Source organism: Myotis yumanensis, unplaced genomic scaffold (assembly GCF_028538775.1).
Source record: "Myotis yumanensis isolate MYYU_CA2020_CCGP unplaced genomic scaffold, mMyoYum1.0.hap1 SCAF_5, whole genome shotgun sequence".
NCBI classification, from domain to species: Eukaryota; Metazoa; Chordata; class Mammalia; order Chiroptera; family Vespertilionidae; genus Myotis; species Myotis yumanensis.
The window spans coordinates 30964105-30981433 of NW_027223756.1; the positions used below are offsets into that span (position 1 = coordinate 30964105).

The window sequence follows — 17329 nt, forward strand, 5'->3', positions numbered from 1 at the left end:
TGGAGCATTTCATTGTCTTTATCACGGTTGATTCTGAAATAGGCATGTGACCATGAGGTGTAATTCTGGACTTCTGTTGGAACTGTTGGGAATGAGAATCTCTTCTTCGGCCATGGTTTTTCAGCCTGTGAAATGTAACTAGCACTGGGGAGAGGTGACTTGAGAAGTCAATAGGGAAGGAAGCAGAGCCAAGAGATGGATACTGTGGTCCTACTGGCATATTTTAGGCACCTGGTTCTTACATGTATCTGAAGCTAGACCACTTATATACTTTTCATTTATCAGAACCAATGAGGTCTCTTTATTCTTGAGACATTTGAATGGGCTTCTGCCACTTGTAATCTAAGTAGTACTGCTGTAAACACTCTGTCTTTCTCTACATATATGTCATTGCTGCCTTTACCTTGAATTCCTCCTTTCCATTTCTCCCTGACCACATTTTATCCTGCTTTAAAGGCCCATCTCTAGCCCAGCCAGCATGGCTCAGTGGTTGAGCATCGACCTATGAACCAGAAGGTCACAGGAATCCAGTCAGGATATATGCCTGGGTTGCAGGCTCGATCCCCATTGTGAGGTGTGCATAGGCAACTGATAAATGATTCTTTCTCATCATTGATGTTTCTATCTCTCTTTCCCTCTCCATTCCTCTCTGAAATCAATAAGTTATTTTAAATAAGAAATAAAATAAAAAAGTATCATCTCTGACAGACTCTAAACTCCATGAGGGCAGGGAATTATGTCAACCTTGCTCACTATTGTATGTAATCACATAGTCAATGCTTAAGATATTTATGGGATGAAAATAAAGATACTTATTGAATGAGTGATGCCATTTTACAGATGAGGCACTGGAAACTTAGTAAGGATAATAGGTTTGTCCAATCTCCAAGCCAGACCCACGTCTCTTGACTTCTTGTTTGACAGCTGCCTCATGGACAGGCACTTTGGATTCTTAGTTTTCTTTCTTCTTTTTTTTTAAGTTTTTATCTTTTTCTCACCCATTTTTTAAAAAATTATACAAATAAAACATGGTCCTAGTAGAATATTTAGAAAATACAGATAAGCAAACAAGTTAAACACACACACACACACACACACACACACACACACACACACACACACAAGAGGTGGCTGGTAAAAGGGAGGTTAGAAGGCAAGATGGAACAAGGGAAAAAGAAATGGAGATATGTGACCCAAAATTTTATCGCTGGGGAATAAACACATAACATTTTGGAATATTTCCTTTTAGAAATATTTTTAGGTGCTATGCACAAATGTGTATGCACACACATATGCTCAGACACATTTGTCTTTGTTTTTAAATTGCAGGAAACATAAAGGTATAAAACTGGAGTCAGGGACTCCTGTTGCTGTAAAACACACACACATACAAACAAAATCATAGAAGCTTTCTTCTGGGATCCCAGGATGAGGAAGATTGCCTCTAAATCAATAACTCAATGACTTTGGCTTTCAGGTTTTATGTTCCCTTAGTTAAATAGAAGAATCTGGCTCACTGAAAAAGACTGAGTTTTTCCATGCCTTAGTCTTTTATGGAGAGTCTGGTTTTTCTTCTAATAGAATAATAATGGGCCCACTCTCCTGGAGACTGGTTGGCCTAGAAGTCTGACCTTTCATTTCTAAAAGCTGTTAGCTCCTAAAACCTGTCAACTTAGTTAATTGGGAATTGATAGAGCATTTTGTTCATTCTCTGGACCTGCCAGTTTGCTCTTATTGGCACACACTTATTGGCAAATAACATTTGAGCCACAAAAGCACACTTTGCCCTTGAGCTTCCTCTGGAACCAAGGCATGTTTGTATTTGTCTTCCTGCCGGTGCAGATTTCCTGAGCACTGGCTCTTATATTTCAGTTGGAATTTGACATTCTGCTGCTTCAGGTACCGATCCAGGGAGTTCAGGCCCCGCTTACTATTCAGGTCCACACACCACTTCCAAGCAAAGACTTGTTATCCCTAGATTTATTCTACATGAACAGTTTGAAAATATTGATTGAGCCCCCACCTTGTGCTAAATGCTCTACTTGGCACTAGAGCCACTGAAATGAATAAGACCCATTCCCTACCTTCAAAGAGATCATGTCTGGTGAAGCAGACACACATGTAAATGGGCCTTCATGGTTTTACATGATAGGTATACAAGGGTTACTATGAAAACGGTGACCAGGGAGTCCTAATAGCTCTTGGGGATCAGAGGTGGTTATTAAGAAACATTTATGCTTAGTACTGAAGGACCCAAGATTTTGCAGCTTATTGATATTACTTATAATTTCTGTATAATTAGGATTGTATTTTTATACTCTCATTGAATAATTAATAAAATATAGGTTTAAAACATTAGGCATTCAGTAAGTACTGCCTAACTTGTTTTTTTAAGAGGTAACTTTTAAAATCTATATGTGTTAAATGCTTTTCCCTTGCCTAGTCCTATCTTAACCATTCTAAGGGGGCAGTGAGGGGCTGATACAGATGGAATAAAAGATATAGGTCATGGTCTCTGAAAGTTCACAGTCTAGTTGAGAAGAACAGATTTATCTATCTGAAATAGAGAGTAGCAGGAAACAGTCAATGACCAGATGTAAGATGCATGCTTTCCTGTCACCAGCACCACACATCCTTTCAGTTCTCCTGCAGGGGAACCACTATCCCAGCTTCAACAAGGAGTTTGACTTGGGCACAGAACCAGGGGAAAGAGAACTGCTTTGCCTTCATTAGCCCACTGGAAATATCCCTTGTCTTCTTTCTCCAGTTTATTGAGTGAACACATTTGCTGCCTAGATGACTTCAGGGAGGATCTTAGGTATTCCTGGTCATATCAGTCTTGAAATATTCCCCCTTGCCCTTCATCTAGTATATTTCCTTTTCTCTTCCCACTATATTCTCACTTATGGATATAAAGATAAATTGAATTCTCATTTGATATTAACTCTGCCTTCAGTTATTCTCAACTTTCCTTTAGGCAATTTTCAACCTAACCAGCAGGAAAGCCTTCAAAACTAAGACACTGAATTATCCCTCTGGTATACTGTAAACTCTTTTAAAGCCATAACTAAATTGTAAACTCTTTAAGGCTACGTCTTACACTTTTTTATATCTAACACAGTGCTGAGTACATAGTAAGAACTTAATCTATTTTTTCTTGATTTTTTTCTACAAAAAAACAAAGCTTATAGGAAGAGAGATTGACTCTTTTCGTTGGACTAATGAACTCGCTGTTCATGCTCAGCATAGAGTGGGGAGCAACTTCTTTGAGTTGAAGCTTCATGATGATCTGTCAAGTTATTTACACCTTTTTCAGAACATCACACTTCCATACACATTTAAAATGGACCATACACATTTAAAACACATTTGGTTATTCCTTATTTTGAATCATTTGTATTGCTCATTCTGTTAGAAATTGTTGAGTATTACTCCTGGGAAATCTTTAGAAATAGGCAGAAAGAAAACTTAAGGAACTTATTGCAAGAATGTTTTTAGCATTTCTCATTCAGCTCTGGTTCACTGGACAGACACATTCAATACAGTTAATTTACACTAATTTTTTGAGGTGATAAATATTTATTCATCCACTAATAGTCATCTTTTCTGGAAACTTTAAAGATAGGATACTACTTTCAATCCAAAATGATTTGAGGTAAGGGGATAGAGGAACAGATTTTTGGAACACTGACTAGAGGAAACTGGATTTTTAGGGCTATCTAGCAAACATCATGAAGTTCCAATATCACAGGGAGTCCTAGAAAGGAGAATACAGGTCCATGTAACAACTGGGGAGAGGCCAGTGAGAAAATGAGGCCTTATTTTATTTACTAAGAGGTTCAACAGTAGACCATATTGGTGTGAACCATCCACAAATATTGCAAAAACAGAAAATAAGATTGACTTTCCTGAAAATTTTCCTTGTTTTCTCTCAAAAATGAGTTTTACCTCCACTGGGCCCTTACAACACTTTGTTTATATTTCCATGATACCTTCTCAAATAGCTACTTACTGACTTGTGCTCTACTACCTGTCAGAATGTAAGCCCTTTAAGGATAAAGACATTCATTAAAAAGTAGATTTAATTCACTACTTTTTTGAGATAAAAATAAACACAAGAAAGACTACTATTGATAGTTATATCATTAATGACTTTTGTTTCATTAGAGCTCAAGGAAAGTTCAGAAAAAAAGATAAAACAGTTTTATAGGAAAACAAAAAATCTCTTCTCATGGAGCCAGAAAGAACACCATAATATTTAATCATAGATTAGAGACTTCTTCTTAATGTTAGTGTAGGGACCAGGGTTGCAGGAGCCTGGGTATATATGTAGGGGTCAGGAGAGGGGGGTAGTAGCAGAGTTTGATGAAAACTCGTTCCTGCTTTCAGTGGCTTGATCAGAATCATTGTAGTAATGGAAACTAGAATCAATATATCTTTATCAAGGAAGTAAGATATTCCATTAGTCTTAACTATAGCACTAATCACTGTCTGTCAAAAGAGTTAGAAAACATATCTAGGGAGAGTTGACTGCTTTCTGGTCTAAGTGACTATAGTCCTGTACCTTTAAGATTCTAAGTTGACATCATTTGAATTGGTTTTTAGATAAGAGTTTTTATTTGCAGCTAATTTTGTGAGACTGTTACATTTCATTTCATTTTAGTGTCTTGTGATGCTTTTGCTATTAATTTTTCCCAAAGTGATATAACAGAGAGAATAGAAATCCTGAAGAGAAGGAAAAGACGGAGAGAGTAGGGAGGGAGGAGGAGAGGAGAGCAAAAAGAGAGAGAGGGAGTGCCCAGCCAGCGTGGCTCAGTGGTTGAGCATCTACCTATGAACCAGGAGGTTGGTTGGTAGGGGCACATACCTGGGTTGTGGGCTCGATCCCCAGTGTGGGACGTGCAGGGGGAGTGCAAGGGGTGGCCTGTCAATGATTCTCTCTCATCATTGATGTTTCTATCTCTCTCTCCCTCCCTCTCTGAAATAAATAAAAATATATCTTTTAAAAAATAATTTTTAAAAAAAGAGAGGGAGAGAGACAAAGAGATCTTTCAGGAGTGGAAAACATGGCTAATGTGCAAGAATAAAAAAAACACAATGGAAAAATCACAGGTATTCAGGGAAACATTATTTTTTATTCAAAAGAAAAAAGAAAATACAGTTACATTTTAAACATATAAGTAGGCTGCACCTCAAATGTAATAGTATAAGGGATAGTTATCAAAAGATATAAAGCTGGTCATGATTTAGTGGAAGTCACTGAGCCAATGGCTATTTGAACAGTAGCTTGGTATCCTTTTGAAAACAATATAGCTAATTCTCCAAAATAAGTGACTGTGGTGATGAGGGATTTTAAAAAATCTTTGTCATAACATTTACAAGAGATTTAAAAAATTTGGTGCTAATTATAGAAGTGCTACTTGTGACTTCCCTCAGGCCCAATGATAGAGTCATAATGACCTCTACTTAATATGCATAAAGAATTAAGGATAAAAAGCCATTCTGAAATGAAGGTTCTATCTACATTGGCCATTAATAAATTAGTCAATGTGATTTTTAGTATAATTGGAATGTAAAAGAGTTTGTGGCCAGTTCTAGTGGTGCTAATAGCATTGTTAGTGAAGAAAATGTGGTGTTATCATAAACTAAAGAATCTGATTTAGTTACTGAAATAAATGATAATTGTAATACTTAGTTTAAATATTAAGTTCAAATCGTTCCTTTAATTTTCAATCCATACTTATTTTGTTAGCTAATTAATAAATTATGATGGGGGCTTTCTGAGTTTGCCAGTTACATGGTTGAAAGTTATAATTTCCATATCCATAAGAAATTGCTTCAACACTAAAGCATTGTTTTTACTAGACATATCATTAGTAATGACTCTGTGGATATTCCATTGAATAATAGTATCTGGGAACTTTGTTCTCCAGCAGTTGGCACTGCTTACCTCTCTTGCTTTTTCACTTTCATTCTTTGCTACAAATGATGGAAGCTAAGTTGCTTGAGTTATTCTCCTAAGACAAAAGGAGTGGGGTGTGTGTATGAGATGGCGGGGGGGGGGGGGGGGGGGGGGGGAAGCGGGAGAGAGGGGGGGTGAGAGAGAGAGAGAGAGAAGGAGAGAGGAAGGGAAGATGGGTAGGAGAGAGGAAGAGAGAGAGAGAGAGAGAGATGACAGATAGATTTGGCCTAAAACAAAACTGGGTAGTATGAAGTTGCTTTTTTTATTATTTGGTTTTGGCTTCTTCTTTATGAATCTTGCCCTATCCTCATCCATTAACTCTTCATCTTCCATTCAAGAAGGGCTTTAGTATTAAGTGTTAACAATTTTTATATACCTGTTGATGTAGGAGTCAATCTTAATGATCCCTTAGATTCATCTGTGTGCACAGTGGAGATGGCAATATTTTCATATCTTTCCCGAGGTGTAAAGCACCAGCAGTGGTGAATAAGCACCACCAGGTCCTTTTGGAAATTTTTGTTGAGAAAACCATAAAAGAGAGGGTTTATGCATGTAGAAACCATAGCAACCAAGTGGCAAACCACAAATACCAAGTCATGGTGGCAGGTCATCAACACGTTATGATTCCAGTCAAAGATGACATTGAAGATGTTCAAGGGCAACCAACAGGCCCCAAACGTCACCACAATGGAGATCAACATTGTGTTGATCCTCTTGTTCTCATTGAGCCGGCTCTCATTTTCTCTCTTTCTGTCTACCTTTCCATTTCTCCTACGGAGGCAGATAATAATCTTCAGGTAGCAGATGAGGATGAAGCTCAGAGGGACACAATACTGGAGCATAAACAGGGAGGTAGTGAAGAGGAGCTGGTTCTTTTTGGAGGGCCAGTTCTCTACACAGGCCACCTGGTGAGTATTGAAGTCAGTGAATAGAGAGAGGTTGTGGAAAGGCTCATCAGTGAGGTGGTAGGACAGGAAGAAGGGAATAGACAACAGAAGGGAAAACAGCCAAATCAAGGTGATACCCCAGTAGGCATGAGATACATTGGGCTTCCAGCCACGGGGGTTCACAATCAGCTGATATCTTTCAACAGCAATTAACACAAGTGAGAATATGGATACAGAAATGGAGACACTCTGTACATAGGAAGTGAGTTTGCACATGGTATCTCCAAATATCCAGTGGTCCATCAGAGTATAGATGACAGTAAAAGGGATGCACATAACACATACCAAGATGTCAGAGAGAGAGAGATTGGCAATCAGTATGTTGGTGACATTCTGAGCTTCTCTTTGCTTCTTGAAGATGATAATGATGAGAGAGAGATTTCCAGAAAGGCCCACAATTAAGACCACAGTGTAGGCTATGAGTAATAGGAGCAAGGCTAGAGAAGGGGGTGAACAGGACTCAAAGTAGAAAAATGCAGAGTTGTTGCTCTTTATATTGGTTTTATTAGGTGCTGAATGGTTTAAAGAAAGTTCCATTTTGTCAGGGTTATGAGAAAGCTTTTCTAAGCTTACTTGTTTTGTGGGTGAATATTTTGACCACCAGTTCTTGGGAAGTACTTGCTCTGAGACTTCCAAGGAGTAATTAGTAGGATTTAATCTTCGTTGATCTTTGTCTGTGCTTGATGAAAATGCATGAATGACTTGAGTATGCTCTTAAAATCCTAAAAAATTAAACATAATGCAGAATATTAATGTAAGTTCTTAACAAACTGGACAGTTCTATAGGTGGAACAGTTTCCCTGAGAGGACATAGGTAGATATCCAGTGTCTCTCTATATGCTGGCCTTCCTGTCATCTCAGAGTGCTTTATTTTTGTTCTACCAGTGTAGTTTTTAGAGCTGATGAATAAGGATATGTGACAGCATCCTGTCAACTGTATAAGGCAGCCCAAATATACATTTCCATCCCTGTCACCTTCGGTCTTGTGTGTGTGTGTTGTGGAGGCCAGAAGCAGTATGTTTGGAGTTGAGTTCCAGTTGGAGCATCACAACTTGGTGTCTGTATGACTTTGGCATAAATTAATTAGCCTTTCTGCTCAATTTTATTATCTGTAAAATGGGGATAAAAATGTCTGTTTGGTCATTATAAGGATTAAATGAAAACATGCAACTGAATTTGTTCCCCACATAGCGCATAGAGTAGGTGTTCAGTGTATGTGTGCTGAATAAAATTTGTCATCTCCCTTGCCCAGAGCTAGTCTATTCTGGGGGAGAGGGAGGGCCTAGAGCCACAGATCATGCCTGGTATGGAATAGCATATGACTCCTCGATTTGGTACTTCTTCCATTCTCTGGAGCTAAAGCCATACTCTGCACAAGCAGTTTCTAGGTACACATCTCAGATTCTGGAGATAAAGGCAAAGGGGTAAGCTAGTGCTTAGTGAGCTATTACTCAGAATTCATTTTATTTAGAAAGCATTCTCCAATTCTTCCTCCCTTCTTCTGACTTCTAGAGGAAAAGGGGCCTTGATCCTATGGTTGAGCATGGCTTAGGGTGGTCATATTCAGTGGAATTATTCATACCAGGATATACAACAGGCATGGTGATCCCCCTGCCATTCTTAGTGCTTAGATTTCTGGCCCAAAGAGGACACACTGAAAAGGGCAAAGGCAAAAAATACCCTTCATTTTGCTATATTCTTTAGGAATTTGAGGAAAACATAAATAACATTGATAAAGGAAGCTGAGCAATAGTAATGAAAGAGAACAGACTTTTATTTGCTGTTTGAAATTACCCTGGCTTGCTTTCACATTCTCTCTGAGTTCAAAGGCTTAGCAGATTCTTATTGCAAAGAAATAACCTTAAGAATACCTATGTCTGTCATGTTTTTAACAATAAGGAACACCATAAAAACACCACAGGTTAATAGAAACTGTTGATAAGGACAATATATTTTATAAAGAAAGACCCAAGGAAATTATCTATGGCTCAGATGTGATATAGTAGTAAGTAGAAATAGCAACATTTAAAATAAAAAACAGTGGTTTTTGAAATGAAGGTTTAGGGCTTGGATGATTCAGGGGTTCAGCAGCCCTAGAGTTTACAGGTATTGGCTGAAGGGGAATGTCAAGACAGATTTAAGTTCTTTATGACAGTCAGTTGACCAGAACTATAAAGGAGAAATAGAAAGCTTTGATTGTTTATTAGAGACCTTCTACCAAGCAAGCTTCACTTGGAGAAAAAAAGGAATGAAAAGGAAATAGGCAATAACTACATGTACAGTTTGGTAGGCTAGAATGAGCACTAGACTTCTGTCAGTCCTGCTACTAACTAGCTGTTTTGATTTTGGGCCTCAATTTCTTCATCTTTCAAATGAAATTTTTAAAAATGTCCTCCCTCTTTTACACTTTGGTATAGGAACCAATGAAATAATATATTAAAAAATCCTATAAACTTAAACACTGTGCAAATTCAAGTGCTTATTAGTATTGTTGTTATTATCCTTGTTGAGTCCTCCAGAGAGCCGCAAGTGCTTTCCTATCTGCAGTACTATTTATTTCTCCAACATCAGATTTGCTGGCAAGAGGTGGGATTGTGTTTTTTAAAAAATTACATTTAATCCATTTCGTAGACCGAAACCAAAGTACAGAAAGGTCCTAGAGCTTAGCTAAAGCCAAACAAAAGCAGCAGAATCTTGTACTCTCTTCCCCCCACTCCAGCCCTTATTGTCTACAAGAAAGAAATGCTTCCTATGAATCCTGCAAAGGTAGGTCTGAATAATAGTTTTCTCTTTACAGATATGGAAATTCATACAGTTTTGCAGAGCTCCTAGCAGATTGGTAATAGAGATGGGAATAAACAGTGGGAACCCCTGTGTTGCCCATTCTTGTTGATCTGGGTTGTCTGGGCTGAGTGAATGGGAATCACTCATCTCCCTGTAACAGCAGGTCTGTAACTTTGTAGAGCCCCCTTACTCTCTGTGTTGATTAGTAGCAAAGTACAAATTAGCTCCCCAGTCTATAAATTGCTATAGAGCTCAGAAAAGTCAGAAGAGGGTCTAATGGGCCTCATGTGGGAAAGAATCAAAGGGGAGTGCTGGAGTTTACATTATCCAGTGCCTTCTACACAATACAGAGAAGATTAACAGGAAAACCCCAATATAGACTTTCAATGGCAATGTGGGATTTACACTTTACATAATTAATATCTATTAAGTTATAATATTGAATACTGCCTATCTGGAAGCAAAATAATGCCAAGCTTTGATTCATAAACAAAATGTTGGGATACATTTTTATTTTAGGACAGTTCATCTTTGGTTTATTTGGTTGGAAATGACCAGGAATATGAGATCTCAAGTTACCAATTGATATTTTGCCCAAAAATAAGTTTAGCAAATGGCAGAGGTTGGTAATCTTAAACTTTCAACTTCATTGTATCTAGCTCATGAGGTAGATGCCTTGAACTGGTTCCTGTACTTTTGTGTAAAAGTACAATATTACATTACACATTTTTTGGTACTCTTTGTTTCAGAGTTTCAAGATGACTGAAATAAGAGCATTACTCCACCATGTAAATAAATAGATGCATATTTATTTTTGTTTCTGAATGTCTTCTTGTTAGTTTGTGTCCTTTCCTATGTCTCTATTCCAATAACTCTTTTTGGGGGGAGTGTGTAGGGTTAGGGATAGAGTTCATGTGTCTGTCCTTTGGTTTCTCTGTGTTTTTTTCTTTACCTCTGATAGTTTTCTTCTCTTTCTACCTATCTGTTGTCTCATTTTCTTCTATTTCACCTTTTCCCTTAAATATCCATAACCCAGAAAAACTAAAGTATATGTTAGATGAAGTATTATATTTCATTTGGTGCTGTGGTGTTTTGACCTGGAAAACTACAAGAAATTTCTGTATTTCTTGCTCTTAATATTAAAAGCAAGTGAGTAGCCTGGCCGGTGTGGTTTGGTGGTTGAGCGTTGATCTATGAACCAGGAGGTCACAGTTTGATTCCAGTCAGGGCATATGTCCAGGTTGCGGGCTCAATCCCCAGTGTGGGGGTGCAGGAGGCAGCCAATGGATGATTCTCTCTCATCATTGATGTTTCTATCTCTCTCTTCCTTTCCCTTCCTCTCTGAAATCAATAAAAATATATTTAAAAAAATAAAAGCAGGCGAGTAGGACATTTTCTATTTCTTTTATATTAAAAAATTCTTTATGTAACTTCAGGGAGTCTGTGGCTTTGTGCAAAGTGAAATTTTCTATATTCCCACTCCCCAAGTATGTATGTAAAGGTCCCAAAACACAACAAGACCACACTGCTAGCATCCCCTCTCCCCCTCACCCACTAGAACTCTCTCTCCTTTTTTTTAAACCTCTAAGAATATAGATTCTATGGTTGTGTTTATACAAATAACACCTCATGCTTGTTTAGAGCTTAATGATTTTTAAAAAATTCTTTATTGTTGAAAGTATTACATATGTCTCCTTTTTCCCCCATTGCAGAGCTTAATGATTTTTTAAAATACTACCCCATTCATTAATTCACTCAAGAATTTAAGTGCTGACAAGTTCTGTCTCACTTGATCTCTACAGTGGTCCTTTACTTTTGATAGGAATGATACTTTAATTCTATCTGGAGTAGACAACTAAGTCACTAGCAACTAAGACCCAGTGACTTTCTCATGGTTGTATAGTTAGTAGCAGAGCCAGGACTTCTGCTTTTTAAACCACATGCAAAGTAATATTGCTAGTTTATGTCATCATTTCATATTAAAAAAACAATTAAATTAATCTTTTGTCCCTCATGAAAACAGATAGATCTAGAATCTCTAAAGATACATTTTAGAGCATTCCCTAAGAACAAAGGACTATATTAAGTAATCACAAGAAGCATCAAAAAACAAATGCCTACTCTCTTTCAGCCTTATTAAAAATGTAATTGGCCTAGTTATTCCACATCATGCAAACTCCTTAATCTAGTCAACTATTCACCCATTCCAAAAAATACAATTTCATGTTTATCTATTGCAGCAGTGTGTGCTGCACACTTGAGATTTGGGGATAACATTTGACTCATCTGTTCTTTTATTACCTGTACTTTGATTTTCTCTGCTAGAGATAGTTTATCCATTTTTCCTTGAATTTGACAATTGCTTGAGTCCACAAAAAGTGTTAGTGAAAAATGTACACATTTCATCTTCAAAAGTCTAATAGTTACTTTTAAAATCAAGCCAACACAAATTGTCTGAATTGGCTTTAATTTTCTGTGAAGGTTAATGACTGAGCTTATCATTATAGGGATGTTGAGGTTTTTAATTCTTTAAAATAATAACACATTAAATGTATCAAGAAAGAAGAACTAAATTCTGCCAATGGAAAAAAAAATACCAGGTTTTTAAGTTTACTTACAAACAGATAAACAGAAAGTAATTAAAACCCCATTGTGCTAATACTAGCATTTGATGATTTCCTTTAGAAATAGTGTATTCTAAAGCTATGGGGTTGTTTTTCAGATCACATAAACAAGAAGACAGCTGGTATAATTAGGCCTGAAAATAGGATAGTTCTAATTTTTAATAATCTTCACATATTTTATTTTATTATTTTAAATCACATATTTTTAAATGGGATTGTTTTAATACAAAATAAACATTTGAAAAACACATTAGCAAGATTTTTCTTTAGCATTGTAGAGGTTTGTTACCCAGTTTCTTACCTGTTGGAAATTTCTATCTCTGATGCTATTCTTTTCACCTTCTACATGTTTTCTTTCTTCATTTCCATGATTATTTTTCTAAGTTTATTTCTCTGTCAAAAGATGGCATGCTTGCCACCTCTCCAAGTCACAACATCCCCCTCTTCCTTCTTGGCTTATCTGTCCACCAAACAATCTATAGCTTCATTTCGGATGCTGCTCCTTGGAGTTGAAATCATCACACAGAGCTCTGGAATCCAGTAGGATCTGAGGCCACTGAAAAACCAGAAGGGAGGAGTCAGAATCTCAGTCCAATGACATTAGATGGAGCTGTTTAAAAGATGTGTCAAAATATCATTTTCAATCATCTCGTAGAGATGATAATAAGAGAGCATTTTGAAAATCTGTGGCATTTTCTGGCATATGCAGGATTGGGCAAAAGTAGGTTTATAGTTGTTCATATGGAAAATAATATAATAAATAACAATACAAGAATAAACTCTGTATTCTTTCTCTGGATACTTTTATCAACTACATTGCCTGCTGTCCAAGACTATTAGCCTATAAACTAACTTTTGCAATTAAAACAGTGAATTTTAACTGAGGCAAATGAAACCCTAATGTTTGCCAAATTTTATCATTCATAAGTACAGCACAGGATTATACCAAACATCCTCTTAAAAATTAAGAAACAACTCTGAAGAAAACAAAAACAAAAACAGAACAACAACAAAAAAAGACTCTGATTTCACCATTTCTCATATTCATTCTAGACTTTCTTTGGGAAGGGATACAGGACTAGAAAACAATTACTTCTGCTCTTAACCTGGTTTATATACTTCTGCTAAGGGAAATTCTAAGAAAAAATAATAATAACTACCACTTATTGAATATCAACTATGTGCTATCATTAATCTTCAAAATCCTGCCAGATAGATGGCAATATTCTCCTTATAAAAAAGAATAAAAAACTCACAGAGAAACTCAAGATGACTCAGCCTGATAATATGGGAGAATCTGGGTTTGGAGCTGGCTTAAGCTGTTTCTCAAAATCTTCACCAACACCACAGACCACTAAGATGGTCTCTTAGTATCCACCAACCCTGTGCTACTGTTAGTGTTTGCCAGTGCTTTATATACGGAACTAGAGGTCCAGTGCATGAAATCTGTGCACTTGGGGGTGGCGGTGGGGGGTCCCTCAGCCTGGCCTGCACCCTCTCACAGTCTGAGAGCTCTTGGGGGATGTCTGACTGATGGCTTAGGGAGCAGGCCTAAGCCGTCAGTTGGACATCCTTAGTGCTGCTGCGGAGACAGGAGAAGCTCCTGCCACCACCGCTGTGCTCGCCAGCCATGAGTGTTTGCTGAGTGGTGCTCCCCCTGTGGGAGCGCATTGACCACCAGGGGGCAGCTCCTGCATTGAGCGTCTGCCCCCTCGTGGTCAGTGCGCATCATAGCAACTGGTTGCTCTGCCGTTCGTGAGCCCTGGCTGGTGTGGCTTAGTGGTTGAGCGTCATCCTATGCACTTAAAGGTTATGGGTTAAGTTCCTGGTCAGGGCACATGCCTGGGTTGCAGACTGTATCCCCATGCAGTAGGGGGGCATGCGGGAGGCAGCCAATCTATGGTTCTCTCTCATCCATGTTTCTCTTTCTCACTCTCCCTTCCTTACTCTATCTAAAATCAATAAAATCATTTTTCTTAAAAGATGTGTGGTGAGTAGGATAAGGGGATTTATCATTCATTTAATTGGGGTGACATAAGGAAAGGAGAGAAAGAATGGGACAGAGGCATTGTTTGAATATTAATGACTAAAATATTTTAGAATGAGTTAAAGAAGCTCAACAATTGGATAGGGTAAATAAAAAATCCACCCATAAAAAAGCTGTGGTACATTTACATAATGGGATACTATGTGGCTGTGAAAAAGAAGGATCTCTTACCCTTGTGACAGCATAGATGGATCTGGGGATTATTATGCTAAGTGAAATAAGCCAGTCAGCGAAAGACATGTCATATGATCTTACTTACATGTGGAATCTAATGAACAAAATAAACTGAAGAATAAAATAGGTCCAGAGGCATGAATACATGGAACAAAATAACAGATTTCAGAGAGGAGGGGACAGGAAGAGATTAACCAAAGAACACATATACAGAGCCCATGGACACAAACAATAGTGTTGTGAAGGCCTGGGGTGGAGTGGGGGCTGGGTGGAAGGGAGCAAAGGGGAAGAAAATGGGGGACATTGTAATACTGTCAACAATCAAAAAAAGAATTTCACTGAAGACACAGCATAGAAACTACATCAAATAATAGGCAATGAAAAAAAAAAAATCTCAGAAGCACCAGAGGAAAAGAGTAGACTACTTTCAAAGGAGAAATTGTTGGATTAATAGTTGACTTCATAACAGCAACAATAATGAGGAAAAAGGGATTCTTTAACATGATGTCGGATATTGAAACAACAAGGATGACCTGAGGGTTTCTGGATTTGGCAACCAGGTTGATGATAGTAGTATTTTTTTTAAAGCCTTACTTGAGGATATGTTTTTATTGATTTTAAAGAGAGGGGGGGAGGGAGGGAGAGGGGAAGGAGAAAGAAAGAGAGAGGAGAGAGAGAGAGCGAGAGAGAGAGAGAGAGAGAGAGGAGAGAGGAGAGAGAGATACTGATTTGAGAGAGAAACATCAATTGATTGCCTCTTGTACGTGCTTCAACTGGGACTGAACCCAAAACCTAGGTATGTGTCCTGACTGGAAATTGAATCCTTGACCTTTTGGTATTCAGAACGAGCCACACTGAACAGGGCGATGAAAGTATTCTTTTTATATATTTTATTGATTTCAGAGAGGAAGGGAGAGGAAGAGAAAGAAATATCAATGATGAGAGAGAATCACTGAATGGTTGCCTTCTGCAGGCCCCACAATGGGATAGACCTGCAACCTGGGCATGTGCCCCGACCAGGAATCTAATCGTGACCTCCTGGTGCATAGGATGATGCTCAATCACTGAGCCATGCTGGCCGGGCCATAGTATTCTTAACTGAAATAGGAACACAAAGGAGAGAAAGTGTGGAAGATGACAAATTTAGTGTGAGACAAGTCGAATTTGAGATGCTTGAAGGATAGGCAAGTAGGGATTACCAGGAGGCAGCCATTAAGTTTCCCCAGAGACGTCAGGGCCAAGGCGTTTTTTAATTTTTTATTTGTTTTTGGTAGTTTTTAAAGCCAAAGTTATTCTTAGTTCTTTCTGAACTTGTTAATTTGCCTAACTATTTTGAGCTCATCTTGGCTATATTGTCTTGATATAAATTTTTTAATAGGTTTCCCAAATATCAGAGAAAAATTGTGACATTAAAGCCTTTAAAAATGAGGTACTTTTGTATTCTAAGATGTTTGGATTTGCCCTCTATCCAGAGAGCTGGACTTGTTCAAGTAAAAGAAAAAGGTGTGTGTGTGTGTGTGTGTGTGTGTGTGTGTGTGTTTGTTTGTTTTTGGTATTTAGGAATGTGTTCTCTGCTCTTCTCTGCCATCTTGTGGCATGTAAATGGAATATCGCATTTGAAAGGAAAATAAGGAATTTATTTTGAAATATGTAACTTGCCAAAGAGAAGCAATATATAGTTGTGTGTGTTTATGATTCCAAACTTTGAAACCACCAAATCATAGCAATAGTTATAGGACACAGAAGCTTGTCTTTCTGTGGTATTTTCTGGATTTTCACCTATTCTTTTCTTAACTCTTTTGCCTTGCTTCAAAAAATCTGGCATTTTCAGTCTTATATGTAGTGCTAAGTAAACTGAATAATCAGTTAAAAATTTACTTCAGCACTTCTCTTAATTAACCCAGTGTTGGCTTTATGACCTGTATGAATGTGTCTTCTCCTTTAGTTCTACTTGTACAGTATCTTTAACTATAGTAGCCATACTGTACATTACATCCCCAAGACTTATTTATTCTTTTAAAAAATATATTTTTATTGATTTCAGAGAGAGAACGGGAGAGGGAGAGAGAGAGAGAAACATCAATGATGAAAGAGAATCACCAATCGGCTGCCTCCTGCACACCCTGCACTGGGGGTCTAGCCCACAACCTTGGCATGTGCCCTGACTGGGAATGATTTCTTCACCTATTTTGCTGGCCTGTGTCTGGCAACCATTAATCTGTTCTCTGTATCTATGAGTTATGTTTTTTTCTTAGATTCCACGTATAAGTGAGATTATACAGTATTTTTCTCTAATTTCACTTAATATAATGCCCTCAAGTTTCATCTATATTGTCTCAAATGGCACAACTTCCTTCTTTTTAATAACTGAAAAATATTTCACTACTTATATATGTACCACATTTCCTTTATCTATCCATCCATTGACCAACACTTACTAGTAGGTTGTTTTCCATAGTGGTTGCACCAATTTACATTCCCACCAACAGTGCACAGGGGTTCCTTTTTCTCCATATTCTCACCAACACTTGTTATTTCTTGTCTTCTTTATAGTAGCCATCCTAACAGGTATGGTTTTGATTTGCATTTCCCTGATGATTACTTACATTGAGCACCTTTTCCTGTACTTGTTGGCAATTTGTATGTCTATGCAGATCCTCTTCCCATCAGATTGTGGGAGCATTTGAAATCTTGCTCTCTGGCATGTGTCAGAAGTTTAGCTCAAATAAAGTCTTTTTAAAAAAAAATATATATATATATATATATTATTGATTTTTTACAGAGAGGAAGG

At 37.6% G+C, this 17329-nt stretch overlaps 1 protein-coding gene across 1 annotated transcript; it reads right to left on the reverse strand.

Annotated features, from left to right (window-relative positions):
- Positions 1 to 6330: 6330 nt before the first annotated feature.
- On the reverse strand, positions 6331 to 7504 carry LOC139011658 (neuropeptide Y receptor type 6-like). Its single transcript, XM_070417150.1, has one exon. It carries the CDS (start codon positions 7444 to 7446, stop codon positions 6331 to 6333), a length of 1116 nt encoding a protein of 371 aa, XP_070273251.1. The 5' UTR covers positions 7447 to 7504.
- Positions 7505 to 17329: the final 9825 nt, after the last annotated feature.

Excerpts from the sequence above, each read along its gene's own strand:
- LOC139011658 (XM_070417150.1), bottom strand. The coding sequence starts at position 7,446 with ATGGAACTTTCTTTAAACCATTCAGCACCTAATAAAACCAATATAAAG.